This window comes from Heteronotia binoei, chromosome 13 (assembly GCF_032191835.1).
Source record: "Heteronotia binoei isolate CCM8104 ecotype False Entrance Well chromosome 13, APGP_CSIRO_Hbin_v1, whole genome shotgun sequence".
NCBI lineage: Eukaryota > Metazoa > Chordata > Lepidosauria > Squamata > Gekkonidae > Heteronotia > Heteronotia binoei.
Genome location: NC_083235.1, coordinates 298,701 through 312,441, shown reverse-complemented (window position 1 = coordinate 312,441; position 13,741 = coordinate 298,701). Strand labels below are relative to the sequence as shown.

Here is a 13,741-nt window from a genome sequence, read left to right as displayed (position 1 = left end):
TTCGCAGTGGAGGACGGTAAGCAGTGGGGTGCCGCAGGGCTCGGTACTGGGTCTCATGCTCTTTAACTTGTTCATAAATGATTTAGAGTTGGGAGTGAGCAGTGAAGTGGCCAAGTTTGCGGATGACACTAAATTGTTCAGGGTGGTGAGAACCAGAGAGGATTGTGAGGAACTCCAAAGGGATCTGTTGAGGCTGGGTGAGTGGGCGTCAACGTGGCAGATGCGGTTCAATGTGGCCAAGTGCAAAGTAATGCACATTGGGGCCAAGAATCCCAGCTACAAATACAAGTTGATGGGGTGTGAACTGGCAGAGACTGACCAAGAGAGAGATCTTGGGGTCGTGGTAGATAACTCACTGAAAATGTCAAGACAGTGTGCGTTTGCAATAAAAAAGGCCAACGCTATGCTGGGAATTATTAGGAAGGGAACTGAAAACAAATCAGCCAGTATCATAATGCCCCTGTATAAATCGATGGTGTGGTCTCATTTGGAGTACTGTGTGCAGTTCTGGTCGCCGCACCTCAAAAAGGATATTATAGCATTGGAGAAAGTCCAGAGAAGGGCAGCTAGAATGATTAAAGGGCTGGAGCACTTTCCCTATGAAGAAAGGTTGAAACGCTTGGGACTCTTTATCTTGGAGAAACGTCGACTGCGGGGTGACATGATAGAGGTTTACAAGATAATGCATGGGATGGAGAAAGTAGAGAAAGAAGTACTTTTCTCCCTTTCTCACAATACAAGAACTCGTGGGCATTCGATGAAATTGCTGAGCAGAAAGGTTAAAATGGATAAAAGGAAGTACTTCTTCACCCAAAGGGTGATTAACATGTGGAATTCACTGCCACAGGAGGTGGTGGCGGCCACAAGTATAGTCACCTTCAAGAGGGGTTTAGATAAAAATATGGAGCAGAGGTCCATCAGTGGCTATTAGCCACAGTGTATATAAAATTTTTTGCCACTGTGTGACACAGAGTGTTGGACTGGAGGGGCCATTGGCCTGATCCAACATGGCTTCTCTTATGTTCTTATGACGCTCCCTGGTCTGACCCAGCAGGGCTCTTCTGATGTTCTTCTCGGGGAAAGGCCTCAGCCCCTCTGCCCTGTTGCTGGTCCTCCAGAGGAACTGACTGGCCCCTGTGTGAGACAGGAGGCTGGACGAGATGGACCCTCCCTGGTCTGACACAGCAGGGCTTTTCTGAGGTTCTTCTCAGGGGAAGGCTTGAGCCGCTCTGCCCTTTTCTTGGCCGTCCAGAGGAACTGGCTGGCCACTGTGTGAGACAGGAGGCTGGACTAGATGGACCCTCCCTGGTCTGACCCAGCAAGGCTCTTCTGATGTTCTTTTCAGCGAAAGGCCTCAGCCTCTCTGCCCTGTTGCTGGCCCTACAGAAGAACTGGTTGGCCCCTGTGTGAGACAGGAGGCTGGACTAGATGGACCCTTCCTGGTCTGACCCAACAGGGCTCTTCTGACATTCTTCTCAGGGGAAGGCCTCAGCCTCTCTGCCCTGTTGCTTGCCCTCCAGAGGAACTGGTTGGCTCCTGTGTGAGACAGGAGGCTGGACTTGATGGACCCTCCCTGGTCTGACCCAGCACGGCTCTTCTGATGTTCTTCTCAGGAGAAGGCCTCTGCACTGTTGCTGGCCCTCCAGAGGAACTGGCTGGCCACTGTATGAGACAGGATGCTGGACTAGATGGACCCTCCCTAGTCTTACCCAGCAGGACTCTTCTGATGTCCTTCTCAGGGGAAGGCCTCGGCCTCTCTGCCCTGTTGCTGGCCCTCCAAAGAAACTGGCTGGCCACTGTGCGAGGCAGGAGGCTGGACTAGGTGGACCGTAACTGGTCTGTTCCAGCAGGGCTCTTCTAATGTTCTTATGAAGGTCTTGGCCTCTCTGTTCTGTTGTTGATCCTCCAGAGGAACTGGCTGCCCCTGTAAAAGACATGAGGCTGGACTAGATGGACCCTCCCTGGCCTGATCCAACAGGGCTCTTCTGATGTTCTTCTCAGGGATAGTCCTCGGCCTCTCTGCCCTGTTGTTTGCCCTCTAGTGGAACTGGCTGGCCCGTGTGAGACAGGAGGCTGGACTAGATGGACCCTCCCTGGTCTGACCCAGCAGGGCTCTTCTGATGTCCTTCTCAGGGGAAGGTCTCGGCCTCTCTGCTCTGTTGTTTGCCCTCTAGAGGAACTGGCTGGCCCCTGTGTGAGACAGGAGGCTGCACTAGATGGACCCTCACTGGTCTGATCCAGCAAGGTTCTTCTGAACATGAACATATGAAGCTGCCTTATACTGAATCAGACCTTTGGTCCATCAAAGTCAGTCTTGTCTTCTCAGACTGGCAGCGGCTCTCCCGGGTCTCAAGCTGAGGTTTTTCATGCCGACTTGCCTGGACCCTTTTTAGTTGGGGATGCCAGGGATTGAACCTGGGACCTTCTGCTTCCCAAGCAGATGCTCTACCACTGAGCCACTGTCCCTCCCCAAATGATGTTCTTATGAAGGTCTTGGCCTCTCTGCTCTGTTGTGGGCCCTCCAGAGGAACTGGTTGGCCCCTGTATGAGACAGGAGGCTGGACTAGATGGACCCTCCCTGGTCTGACCCAGCAGGGCTCTTCTGAGGTTCTTCTCAGGGGAAGGCCTCAGCCTCTCTGTGCTGTTGTTTGCCCTCCAGAGGGACTGGTTGGCCACTGTGTGAGACAGGAGGCTGGACTAGATGGACCCTCCCTGGTCTAATCCAGCAGGACTCTTCTGTATTCTTCTCAGGGGAAGGCCTTGGCATCTCTGCCCTGCTGTTGGCCTAGAGGAATCTGCATCTCCAGATTCCAGAAGAAAACGCAATCTATGTGCCAAAGCTCCAAGGCACTTTCTGATTCCGTCCCTCCAGGATATCTACACGTATCTTCAGCTGCATCAGCCCATGCCCATTGCAGTCAGACTCCACTTTGAGGACAGAGGCAGCCCTACCTGGATACTTAAAAAAAAATTGGCCCGATCATGCAGATGTTCTCCCTAGAGATAATGCTAAGCCAACGGGGAGAGGGTGTAGTGCGCTGCCTGGGTGATGGGGGAAGTTCTGTGCTGGGAAGCTGAGAAGGACACAAGTCATTCAAGAGCTTCCTAGGAACGAAATGCAACCTGCCCTCTTGGAGGGTGTTTCAGACACGGTCTGACAAGCGCCTGCCATGAATGCTGCTGCTACTCAGAGCCTGCCCTGTCTCGGACCGCAGTGGCCCCCCTCCCCCACTGGGTTCATGCCTTCAGTTCCAAAAGAGGGCCGGGGAGGAGGCAGGTCTCCCTCCACTGATTCCCTCCCTCTTCCAGGTGTGTGTCACGTGGACCAACAGAACAAAGCGGGTTACACGGCCATCATGCTGACGGCACTGGCTGCCACTCGCTCCGAGGGAGACATGGAGACCATTCTGCAGCTGCTGCAAAGGGGCAACGTGAATGCCAAAGCCAGCCAGGTATCCCGAATCTCAGGGGCCGCTTGCTGGGGTGCGGCTGGACAGGTCTGCCGAGGGAGCTGCACGAGGGCTGCTTCTGCCAGTGCCCAGGTTGCTTGGACTTGCCAACTGGCCCACCTGGGAGGAGAAGGGCACACACCCATCTTCCAGATTTTAACACCAGTTCTCTTCTTGGCTTGGCTCAGATGGTTTGTCCTGGAAGGACCATATTTCCAGTCTCCACAGGCTCAGCACCCCACCCCCACCCCGCAGTGAAATTTCAGAATTCAGGCCTCGCTGAAGTTAGTTGTGTCCATCCTGGCCAAGGAGAATCTGTGCTCTCCTGGAATTTAGGGTTCTAACCCAGCAATACATGGGGGGGAGGGGGTATGTGACCAGCTCCTTCCCAGGGCAGACTGGCTTGCCACAAACCCAGAAACAACTAATTGTTTAGCTGCCACACAAGGTGGGAAAATCCTGGGTTGCTATTGCATCTGAATCAAGCCCCCCCGCCCCCAACTGCACTTGTGTGTGCCTCTCTCTCTCTCTCTCTCTCTCCTGCACACCCAACCGTAGCAACCTACCCCATTGGCTGCTTTTGAGTGAGGCTTCCTAACTCAGTCCATTGCTCCAGAAGAGGAACTTGCCAAAGCCGAGCACTTTGCAAGACCACTCAGTTCTTTAGTCCAGCTGGTTGGCTCCTTAAGGCATTTTCTGCAAGCAGCGGGAGCAGGAGATCCTGCGGATGTACAGCCTTAATGTTTCAAGGTGTGGGGCTTCGTAGGCACGAAAAGTTTCTGTGGGGCTTCTTCCCTGCCCCCCCCCCCCCAGGGTTCAGCTCCGACATTTCCCTCTGCAGGCTGGGCAGACGGCCTTGATGCTGGCGGTCAGCCATGGGCGGCAGGACATGGTGCGCGCCCTTCTGGCCAGCGGAGCAGATGTCAATGTGCAAGACGATGACGGCTCCACGGCACTGATGTGCGCCTGTGAGCACGGCCACACCGAGATTGTCCGCCTGCTGCTGGCCACTGCGGGCTGTGACGTCACCCTCGCCGACCAGGTGAGTCCTGCTGCCCGCCGCTGCTCCCCGGAGGTGGAGGAGGAGGGAGGCCCCTGGCCTCGACTGCAGGGCCTTCTCCAAGAAAGACCTCCCTGCCTGGACCTCCACGCCTGTTTATGCGCTCCAACTGGGGCCTGGAAATGAGTGTGTCATTCAGAGTCTGAGGCCAAATTCTGCAGTGAGAATAGGAGATTGCCTTGCATAGAATTATCGAGCTGGAAGGGAACCCCAGGGTCATCTAAGTCCAGCCCCCTGCACAATGCAGGAAACACACATACCTCCCCAGTGGCCATGCCCAGAAGATGGCAAAACCCTCCAGGATCCCTGCCCAAAGTGGCCTGGAGAAAAACTGCTGCCTGACCCCCCAAAGTGGCAACCAGCATTTCCCCGGGCGTTTAAGAAAGAGCCATGAGAATTAAGCCCTGATGCAGCCCTTCCTGCCCTCCTTCTTATGATCTCTGCCTAAGAGAGCAGCTCTGAGATAAGCTGAGACAGCTGAGTTGTGGTAGCTGGGGAACTGCTGTTTGTTTGGTTGAGTGGGCTGAAGGTGAAGGTGATTGAAAGTGACTGTTGCTGATTGCTTAGGAGTGGCAGTGCTCCCCACCCTCTTTGCATTTTAAGCTGCGCCTTGCCAAAAGCACGAGCCTTTGGTGCGAGCCGAAGGGCGAGAGTGAAAGGGCTCTTGGCTTGGGGGCTCTGTAAGGACCAGGAACCCAGATCCCTAATTTCCTCGTTCTCCCAATAAGGTAAGTTGACCCTCCAGAAGGGGAACCACTTAAACAAACAGGATTTAAAGAGGACTGTATATTTTTTTTAAAAAGCTATCATGAAGGTAGAATGCCAGCAGGGGGATGGGGGCTTTCCAGTGCTTTGCACTGAGTGTCACATGTATGACTATCTGCCCACAGGACAGAAGTCTTGGGTGTGTGCTCGATGCAAGGAGCTCCTGGTCCTCAGGGAACGAGTTCATACCCTTGAGGCCGAGGTGGCTGACCTGGAGAAGCAGAGACAGTCAGTTAGGCACTCGGAGAAGACTCTCAGGGGCGTATTAGGTGAGCCCCGCTCTGAACGTGGCAGCCCCGTTGCTGCCAGGGAGCGTGAGGGTCGAGAGGGAACAGGGCACCGGGCTGAGGATAAGGGGAATGCGCCCTCAGAAGGGACCTCTACTTCAGTTGGTGAGTGGGAATCCTTTCGCGCCAAGGAACAATCCCTGGGCAGGGAGAGGGGGGGGGGGGTCTTGGTAGTTGGTGATTTGATCCTTAGGCAAGTAGACAGCTGGATGGCAAAACCGTGTACTGACCGTATGGTGACTTGCCTGCCTGGTGCGAAGGTAGCAGACATTACGCGTGCAGTAGATAGGCTGATAGACAGTGCTGGGGAGGAGCTGGTGGTCGTGGTGCATGTTGGCACCAACGATGTGGGGAAATGCAGTTGTGAGGTCCTGGAGGAAAAATTTAGGCTGCTAGGCGGGGGACTTAAGGCCACGACCTCCAAGGTAGCCTTCTCAGAAGTGCTACCTGTTCCATGTGCAGGGCAGGAGAGACAGGCACAAATTAGAAGTCTCAATATGTGGATTAGACGATGGTGTAAGGAGGAAGGGTTTAAGTTTGTTAGGCACTGGGATGCTTTCTGGAATGAGCGGGAGCTGTACAAAAGAGACGGTCTCCACTTGTCCCCAGATGGAACCAGGCTACTGGCGCTTAAAATCAAAAAGGTGGCAGAGCGGTTTTTAAACTAAATCTTGGGGGAAAGCCGACAGGAGATGAAATGTCTCTGGTTTGGGAGGACTCATCTTAAAGAGTTGAAGGGTTATAGCTGTTACTTTTCTACCGGGTAATGGATCAGAGTTGTCCGCTGTGATGGTGACAAACAGTATGGACTGTCTGCCAAAGTCTCGAGGCGGCAGGAGGAAGGTTGCGGGCCTAGCTTGCCTGGGAAATTATAGATGTTTGTATGCAAATGCTAGAAGTGTTCGAAGTAAAATTGGTGAATTGCAATGTTTAGTGTTGGGAGAAAACATAGACATTGTGGGAATTTCAGAAACTTGGTGGAATGAAGAGAATCAGTGGGACATGGTGATTCCTGGATATAAGTTATATCAAAAGGATAGGGAGGGAAGGGTGGGAGGTGGGGTGGCTCTGTGTGTCAGAGAGAATATACGGTCCAGTAAGACTGAGGTCAGAGAATTAGATTCCCTTCTAGAAATGCTTTGGGTTGAAATAGAGGGCCCAAAAGGAAATTTAACAATGGGAGTTTATTATTGCCCACCAAATCAAAAGATAGAGGACGATTATAATAAGAACATAAGAACATAAGAGAAGCCATGTTAGATCAGGCCAATATCCTTTTTGAGGTGCGGCGACCAGAACTGCACACAGTGCTCCAAATGAGACCACACCATCGATTTATACAGGGGCATTATGATACTGACTGATTTGTTTTCAGTTCCCTTCCTAATAATTCCCAGCATGGCGTTGGCCTTTTTTATTGCAAACGCACACTGTCTTGACATTTTCAGTGAGTTATCTACCATGACCCCAAGATCTCTCTCTTGGTCAGTCTCTGCCAGTTCACACCCCAAATATGATGGAAGGATTAAAGATAATGGCTAAATGTAAAAACTGTGTCGTAATAGGTGATTTTAACTACCTGCAGATTGATTGGGTCAATATGTGTTCTGGTCGAGAGAAAGAGATTGAGTTTCTTGATGCTCTCATTGACTGTGCTATGGAGCAGATGGTCTCAGAACCTACCAGGGGTGGGGCGATCCTGGATTTGGTCCTAAGTAGTGCCCAAGATTTGGTGGGAGATGTAAAAGTGATCACACTGCTTGGGAGCAGTGACCATAACATTATTGATTTCAATGTTTGTATAAATAGGGAGTTTCCCCAAAAGACCAGCACAACCACGTTTAACTTTAAAAGGAGTAAATTCTCTGAGATGAGGAGGCATGTGAAAAGGAAATTGAAAGGAAAGGTAAATACGGTCAAAACCCTTGGGGAAGTTTGGAGGCTATTTAAAACTACAATCCTAGAAGCTCAGATAAAACATATACCACAAGTTAGGAAGGGCATAAACAGGTATAAGAAAAGGCCTGCATGGTTAACAAACAAAGTAATGGAAGCTGTAAAAGGTAAGAAGGACTCCTTTAAGCGGTGGAAAGCTAGTCCAAGTGAGATTAATAAAAGGGAACACAGGCTGTGGCAAATCAAATGCAAGACTGTGATCAGGCAGGCAAAAAGGGACTATGAGGAGCATATTGTAAAAAACATAAAGACCAACAATAAACATTTCTTCAAATATATTAGAACCAGGAAACTAGCCAGGGAGGCAGTGGGGCCCTTGGATAACCAAGGGGTCAAAGGATTACTGAAGGGAAATGGCTGAGAAGTTGAATGCATTTTTTGCCTCCGTTTTCACTGTGGAAGATGAGAAGTGTTTGCCTGCTCCAGAACTACTGATTTTGGAAGGGGTGTTAAAAGACCTGAGTCAGATTGAGGTGACAAAAGAGGAGGTCCTACAACTGATAGACGAATTAAAAACTAATAAGTCACCTGGTCCGGATGGCATACAAGTTCAACTTTTGGATCTTCTGACAAAAATCTGTAATCTTTCATTGAAATCTGCCTCCGTTCCTAAGGACTGGAAGGTAGCAAATGTCACCCCCCTTTTTAAAAAGGGTTCCAGAGGAGTTCCGGGAAACTACAGGCCAGTCAGTCTGACTTCAATACCGGGAAAGTTGGTAGAAACCATTATCAAGGACAGAATGAGTAGGCACATTGATGAACACGGGTTATTGAGGAAGACTCAGCATGGGTTCTGTAGGGGAAGATCATGCCTCACTAACCTGTTACATTTTTTTTGAGGGGGTGAACAAACATGTGGACAAAGGAGACCCGATAGATGTTGTTTACCTTGACTTCCAGAAAGCTTTTGATAAAGTTCCTCATCAAAGGCTCCTTAGAAAGCTCGAAAGACATGGAGTAAAAGAACAGGTCCTCTTGTGGATCAAAAACTGGCTGAGTAATAGGAAGCAGAGAGTGAGTATAAATGGGCAGTCTTCGCAGTGGAGGACGGTAAGCAGTGGGGTGCCGCAGGGCTCGGTACTGGGTCTCATGCTCTTTAACTTGTTCATAAATGATTTGGAGTTGGGAGTGAGCAGTGAAGTGGCCAAGTTTGCAAATGACACTAAATTGTTCAGGGTGGTGAGAACCAGAGAGGATTGTGAGGCACTCCAAAGGGATCTGTTGAGGCTGGGTGAGTGGGTGTCAACGTGGCAGATGAAGTTCAATGTGGCCAAGTGCAAAGTAATGCACATTGGGGCCAAGAATCCCAGCTACAAATACAAGTTGATGGGGTGTGAACTGGCAGAGACTGACTAAGAGAGAGATCTTGGGGTCGTGGTAGATAACTCACTGAAAATGTCAAGACAGTGTGCGATTGCAATAAATAAGGCCAACGCCATGCTGGGAATTATTAGGAAGGGAATTGATAACAAATCAGCCAGTATCATAATGCCCCTGTATAAATCGATGGTGCGGTCTCATTTGGAGTACTGTGTGCAGTTCTGGTCACCGCACTTAAAAAGGATATTATAGCATTGGACAAAGTCCAGAAAAGGGCAACTAGAATGATTAAAAGGTTGGAACACTTTCCCTATGAAGAAAGGTTGAAACGCTTGGGACTCTTTAGCTTGGAGAAACGTCGCCTGCGGGGTGACATGATAGTGGTTTACAAGATAATGCATGGGATGGAGAAAGTAGAGAAAGAATACAAGAACTCGTGGGCATTCGATGAAACTGCTGAGCAGTCAGGTTAAAACGGATAAAAGGAAGTACTTCTTCACCCAAAGGGTGATTAACATGTGGAATTCACTGCCACTGGAGGTGGTGGCAGCTACAAGCATAGACAGCTTCAAGAGGGGATTAGGTAAAAATATGGAGCAGAGGTCTATCAGTGGCTATTAGCCACTGTGTGTGTGTGTGTGTGTATTTGGCCACTGTGTGACACAGAGTGTTGGACTGGATGGGCCATTGGCCTGATCCAACATGGCTCCTCTTATGTTCTTAAGTTCATAGAATTGCTGTCAGATGGCCACCTACCTTTGTTTAAAAACCTCCAAGGAAGGAGAGCCACCACCTCCCAAGGAGGAAGCCTGTTCCACTGAGGAATCGCTCTTAACGGTCAGGAAGTTCTTCCTAATGTTGAGCCAGAAACTCTTTTGATTTAATTTCAATCCATTGGTTCTGGTCCTACCTTCTGGGGCTACAGAAAACAAGTCTGCACCATCCTCCAGATGATAGCCCTTCAAGGACTTGAAGATGGTGATCCTATCACCTCTCAGCCACCTCCTCTGCAGGCTAAACAGCCCCAGCTCCTTCAACCTTTCCTCATAGGACTTGGTCTCCAGACCCCTCCCCATCTTCGTCGCCCTCCTCTGGACCTGTTCCTCCTTGTCTATATCCTTCCTCACATGTGGCACCCAAAACTGAACACAGTACTCCAGGTGAGGTCTTACCAGAGCATAAAAAGCGATACCATCACTTTGCATGATCTGGACACTAGACTTCTGTTGGTACAACCCAAAACTGCATTTGCCTGCATCACACTGCCAACTCCTGTTCAGTGTATGGTCCATTAAGACCCTTTTTGCACATTCTGCTGCCAAGACGTGAGCATGTGCAGAGTGCCTTTCCCTTGCCTCTGTGGAATCACAACAAATCTCATGCTTTTGACAGGCTTAAGCCTCAGCACTGAATGCCAGGGGTTGAACCTTTGTAGGAGAGCGAAGGCTGCAGCCATGAAATGCTGAGAAAGGAAGGGAAGCCCGAGGGAAGGAGAGAACATGGGGAATAAAAGGAAACTCCCTGGGAGCCACTCTGAGCTTGGAGGGGCGGCTGGGCTCTGCTGACGCTGCAGCTGGGCTTGGAGATGCTGCCAGACGCCATGGAGGATGGAGAGGTGGAGAAAAGGGATCTGAGGGCTCACTGGCCAAGAGAAGGCTTGTTGCTTTCCAGGCACCCTGATCCTCCAGCGGCCACAGAAGGGATTGCGGCTGTGGAAAGTATCATCACGCCCCTGTACAAATCGATGGTGTGGCCTCATTTGGAGTACTGTGTACAATTCTGGTCACCGCACCCCAAAAAAGATATAGTGCGATTGGAAAAAGTGCAGAAAAGGACAACTAGGATGATTAAAGGGTTGGAACACTTTCCTTATGAAGAAAGGTTAAAGTGCTTGGGGCTCTTTAGCTTGGACTGAGGGGTGACATGATAAGAGGTTGACAAGATTCTGCATGGGATGGAGAAGGTAGAGAAAGAAGTCCTTTTCTCCCTTTCTCACAATACAAGAACTCCTGGGCACCCCATGAAATTGCTGAGCAGTTGAGTTAGAAGGGATAAAAGGAAGTCCTTCACCCAAAGGGTGATTAACACACGGAATTCACTGCCACAGGAGGTGGTGGCGGCTGCAAGCATAGACGGCTTCAAGAGGGGATTGGATAAACATCTGGAGCAGAGGTCCATCAGTGGCTCTTAGCCACAGGGCATTGTTGGAATTCTCTGTCTGGGGCAGGGATGCTCTGTATTTTTGGTGCTTGGGGGGAGAATCAGTGGGAGGGCTTCTCGTGTCCTGGCCCCACTGGTGTCCTGCCTTTTGCAAAGCTTGCTGCCCTGGCCCAGAGAGAGGCTGCAGACTCCAGTTGCAAGAGAAGCTGGTGCACCTTGTAGAGACCATTCCCCCCTCCAGAGCCTCTGGGTGCTCCCCAGCAAGCCCGGGGGGGGGGGGGTGGCCTTTCCCCTGTGGTTTGCCCCCACCGCTCAGCCTTTAGCTCTGATGACTCACAGGGGCTGACGACTCCCCAGAAAACGGGCTCCGTTACAGGCAGCCCCATCGGCCAGCCTTCCAGGGATGAGGACTCAGGCAGCATCAACAACAACAGGGAAGTTTATTATTAGTGCTTTAAAACAACAGTAAGTGGGTGGTAGACTGTTTAGTGAAACAGTTTATTTGAAAACAGGAAAGGTGGTACAAATGAACAGAAGCCCCCCTGATGCGTTTAGCTAAACGTCCCCTTCCTCTGATGCCAACCTCACCTCTAGGGCCAGAGATCCTCTCCAGCCCAGCCCCTTCCCTGCCTGGCCTTGGTCCTTCTGTGCTCTCCTCTGGGCGGCTTCCCCTCCAAACCCTGGCCACGCAGTCAGGGGGACAAGAAGGGAAAGTGGAGGCTTTCCCCAGTAACTCCTAGGCAGGCTTCTCCCTGCCATTTAGGCCGCACTGGGCCTCCGATCGTGACAGGCTGCTGGCGCTGCACGGCATCCCTTCCGATGTGCGGGGAAGGGGCAGTGCCGGGACAGGCCTCCCTCTGTGCTGGGGCTGCAACCGCTTCTCCTCCTGGTCTCTGGCAGGATGGCAGCACAGCTCTCTCCATCGCCCTGGAGGCCGGGCAGAACGACATCGCCCTCCTGCTCCACGCCCATCTCAACAAACACACCTCTGCGGTGAGTGGCGGGGGGGGGAGGGGAGGGGCCGGAACCAGAGGCGGCAGTTATTTTATTTATTCAACTTTTATCCCGCCCTCTCCGCAAGCGGACTCAGGGTGGCTCACAACATTTGTTTACACGATTTAAAACAATAAGTCAATAAAATCTATAAAACATTAATACAATTAAAATTTAAAAACTATTCCACGTTGCTGTACCATTACTATGTTGGCAGTTCTGCTTTTCAGACGGTTGGTCACCGGGAACTCTAGCTGATGTCCGGTGGCAGCTCTCTGTTTAAGCATCGAAGGCCTGTCAAAACAATTTTGTCTTACAGGCCCTGCAGAATGTAGGAAGGTCCCACAGGGCCCTTATGGCCTCCGGGAGAGCATTCCATAACTCTGGTGCTGCCACCGAGAAGGCCCTGGCTCTGGTCACCCCATGGCCAAAACATAATGATATCAACACCGCCCCCCCCTTCACCCTCTTCAGTTACTGCCACTTTTCCTTGCCCAGTTTGCTAAAGTGGGAGGCAAAATGTTTCAGTGGGAGGCTGCCTTGTTCCTGCCCCAGCTGCCCCAGAGAACCCTGTCCCATCCCTTCAAATGGGCGTGAGAAAGGAGCCGAGGAGAGACCTCTTTCAGATTGCTCTGTGGCTCCGTCTGAGGACCCCACCAGTACGATCCTACCTTCTTTGGCGTGCCATCGTTGTTTTTCCCACCACCAGGGAAACCAGCATTTCCTTTTGGTAAAAAGTGGACTCTGGGGGAGGCGTAAGAAAAAATCCCGCTAGCCCAGGAAGGCAGGGAAAGGAATGGCACGAAGACTGATCATGAAATGCCCTTTTTAGGGGACTTCGAAGCCTGGAGATGCCACGGAGAGGGCCCACAATGCTCAGTAGTCCAGGCGCGCCTGCCAGAACATCTTTGGAGCACCAGAGGTTTGTCTCGCTGACTTGTGTGCTCAAGGACCAAGGAAGCAAGCATCTTCCGCTACATTCCGCAGGTGTGTTGGGTTCCTAAGGACTGCTGCAGTTTCTTGGCCTTCCACATACAACCCAACCTTGGCAGACGGGCTGTCTATATCTTGGGGTGGTTGGCCTTCCAAAAGGAAGTGCTTCAAATACTGCCGTGCAGCCGGCCGGCCTTCCTCAGTCGCAGTTCTGCTGGTTGGTGAGGCGAGGACCCCTCCAAGAGAAGCCAGGTGGGCTCTGGGCATGCGGCCTCTGCCCGTCGTCCCGTTTCCTTCCGCTCTTCTTCCCTTGGTAGAACACGGCTGGCAATCCTTTTCCCAGAGGCCACTGAAGGGCTGTCTCTTTAAAGCAAGTCCATTGAGAATAGTTCTTACATTTTTTTAAAAAAAGACATCCTTTCTTAATCGTGAATCTACTTGAAATGATTTTTGGATGCTCGTGTGCCTTACCTTGTTTGTCATTGAAGGTCAGAGAAGCTTCATCTGTGGGGACTAGAAGGGTTTCGAGTTTTGTTTTGGTTAAAATTGCAACAAAGAAATTTTGTAATAGAACTGAAATGAGTATTAAGTTTAAAATAAATTCAATCAGTTCTTCTTGTACGTGGCAAATGAGCAAGGGAACAAAAGAACAATTATTTTAAAAAGTCAGGATTTTAAGGGGTCCTGCCCCTGCGAAGATTTGCTTTGGTGCATTGCCTGTCCCTGGGCTCTTTTTTGTTCCATTTGCTTTGCAAGTTGTAAAACCTTCTCTTCGTTCTTGGGGTTCAAAGTGCCAAAAAATTTACTGCTGTTAGTAA

General features: G+C 50.8%; 1 protein-coding gene across 1 annotated transcript in view; it reads left to right on the top strand.

Moving 5' to 3' along the window:
* The window catches only part of KANK2 (KN motif and ankyrin repeat domains 2), a 28,656-nt gene extending 15,783 nt beyond the window's left edge, over positions 1-12,873 (top strand). The window contains exons 8-11 of the mRNA XM_060253223.1: positions 3,310-3,452; positions 4,291-4,491; positions 11,898-11,990; positions 12,823-12,873. Of these exons, the coding sequence (XP_060109206.1) occupies positions 3,310-3,452; positions 4,291-4,491; positions 11,898-11,990; positions 12,823-12,873 (488 nt within the window). The remainder of the gene's footprint in view (positions 1-3,309; positions 3,453-4,290; positions 4,492-11,897; positions 11,991-12,822) is intronic.
* Positions 12,874-13,741: the final 868 nt, after the last annotated feature.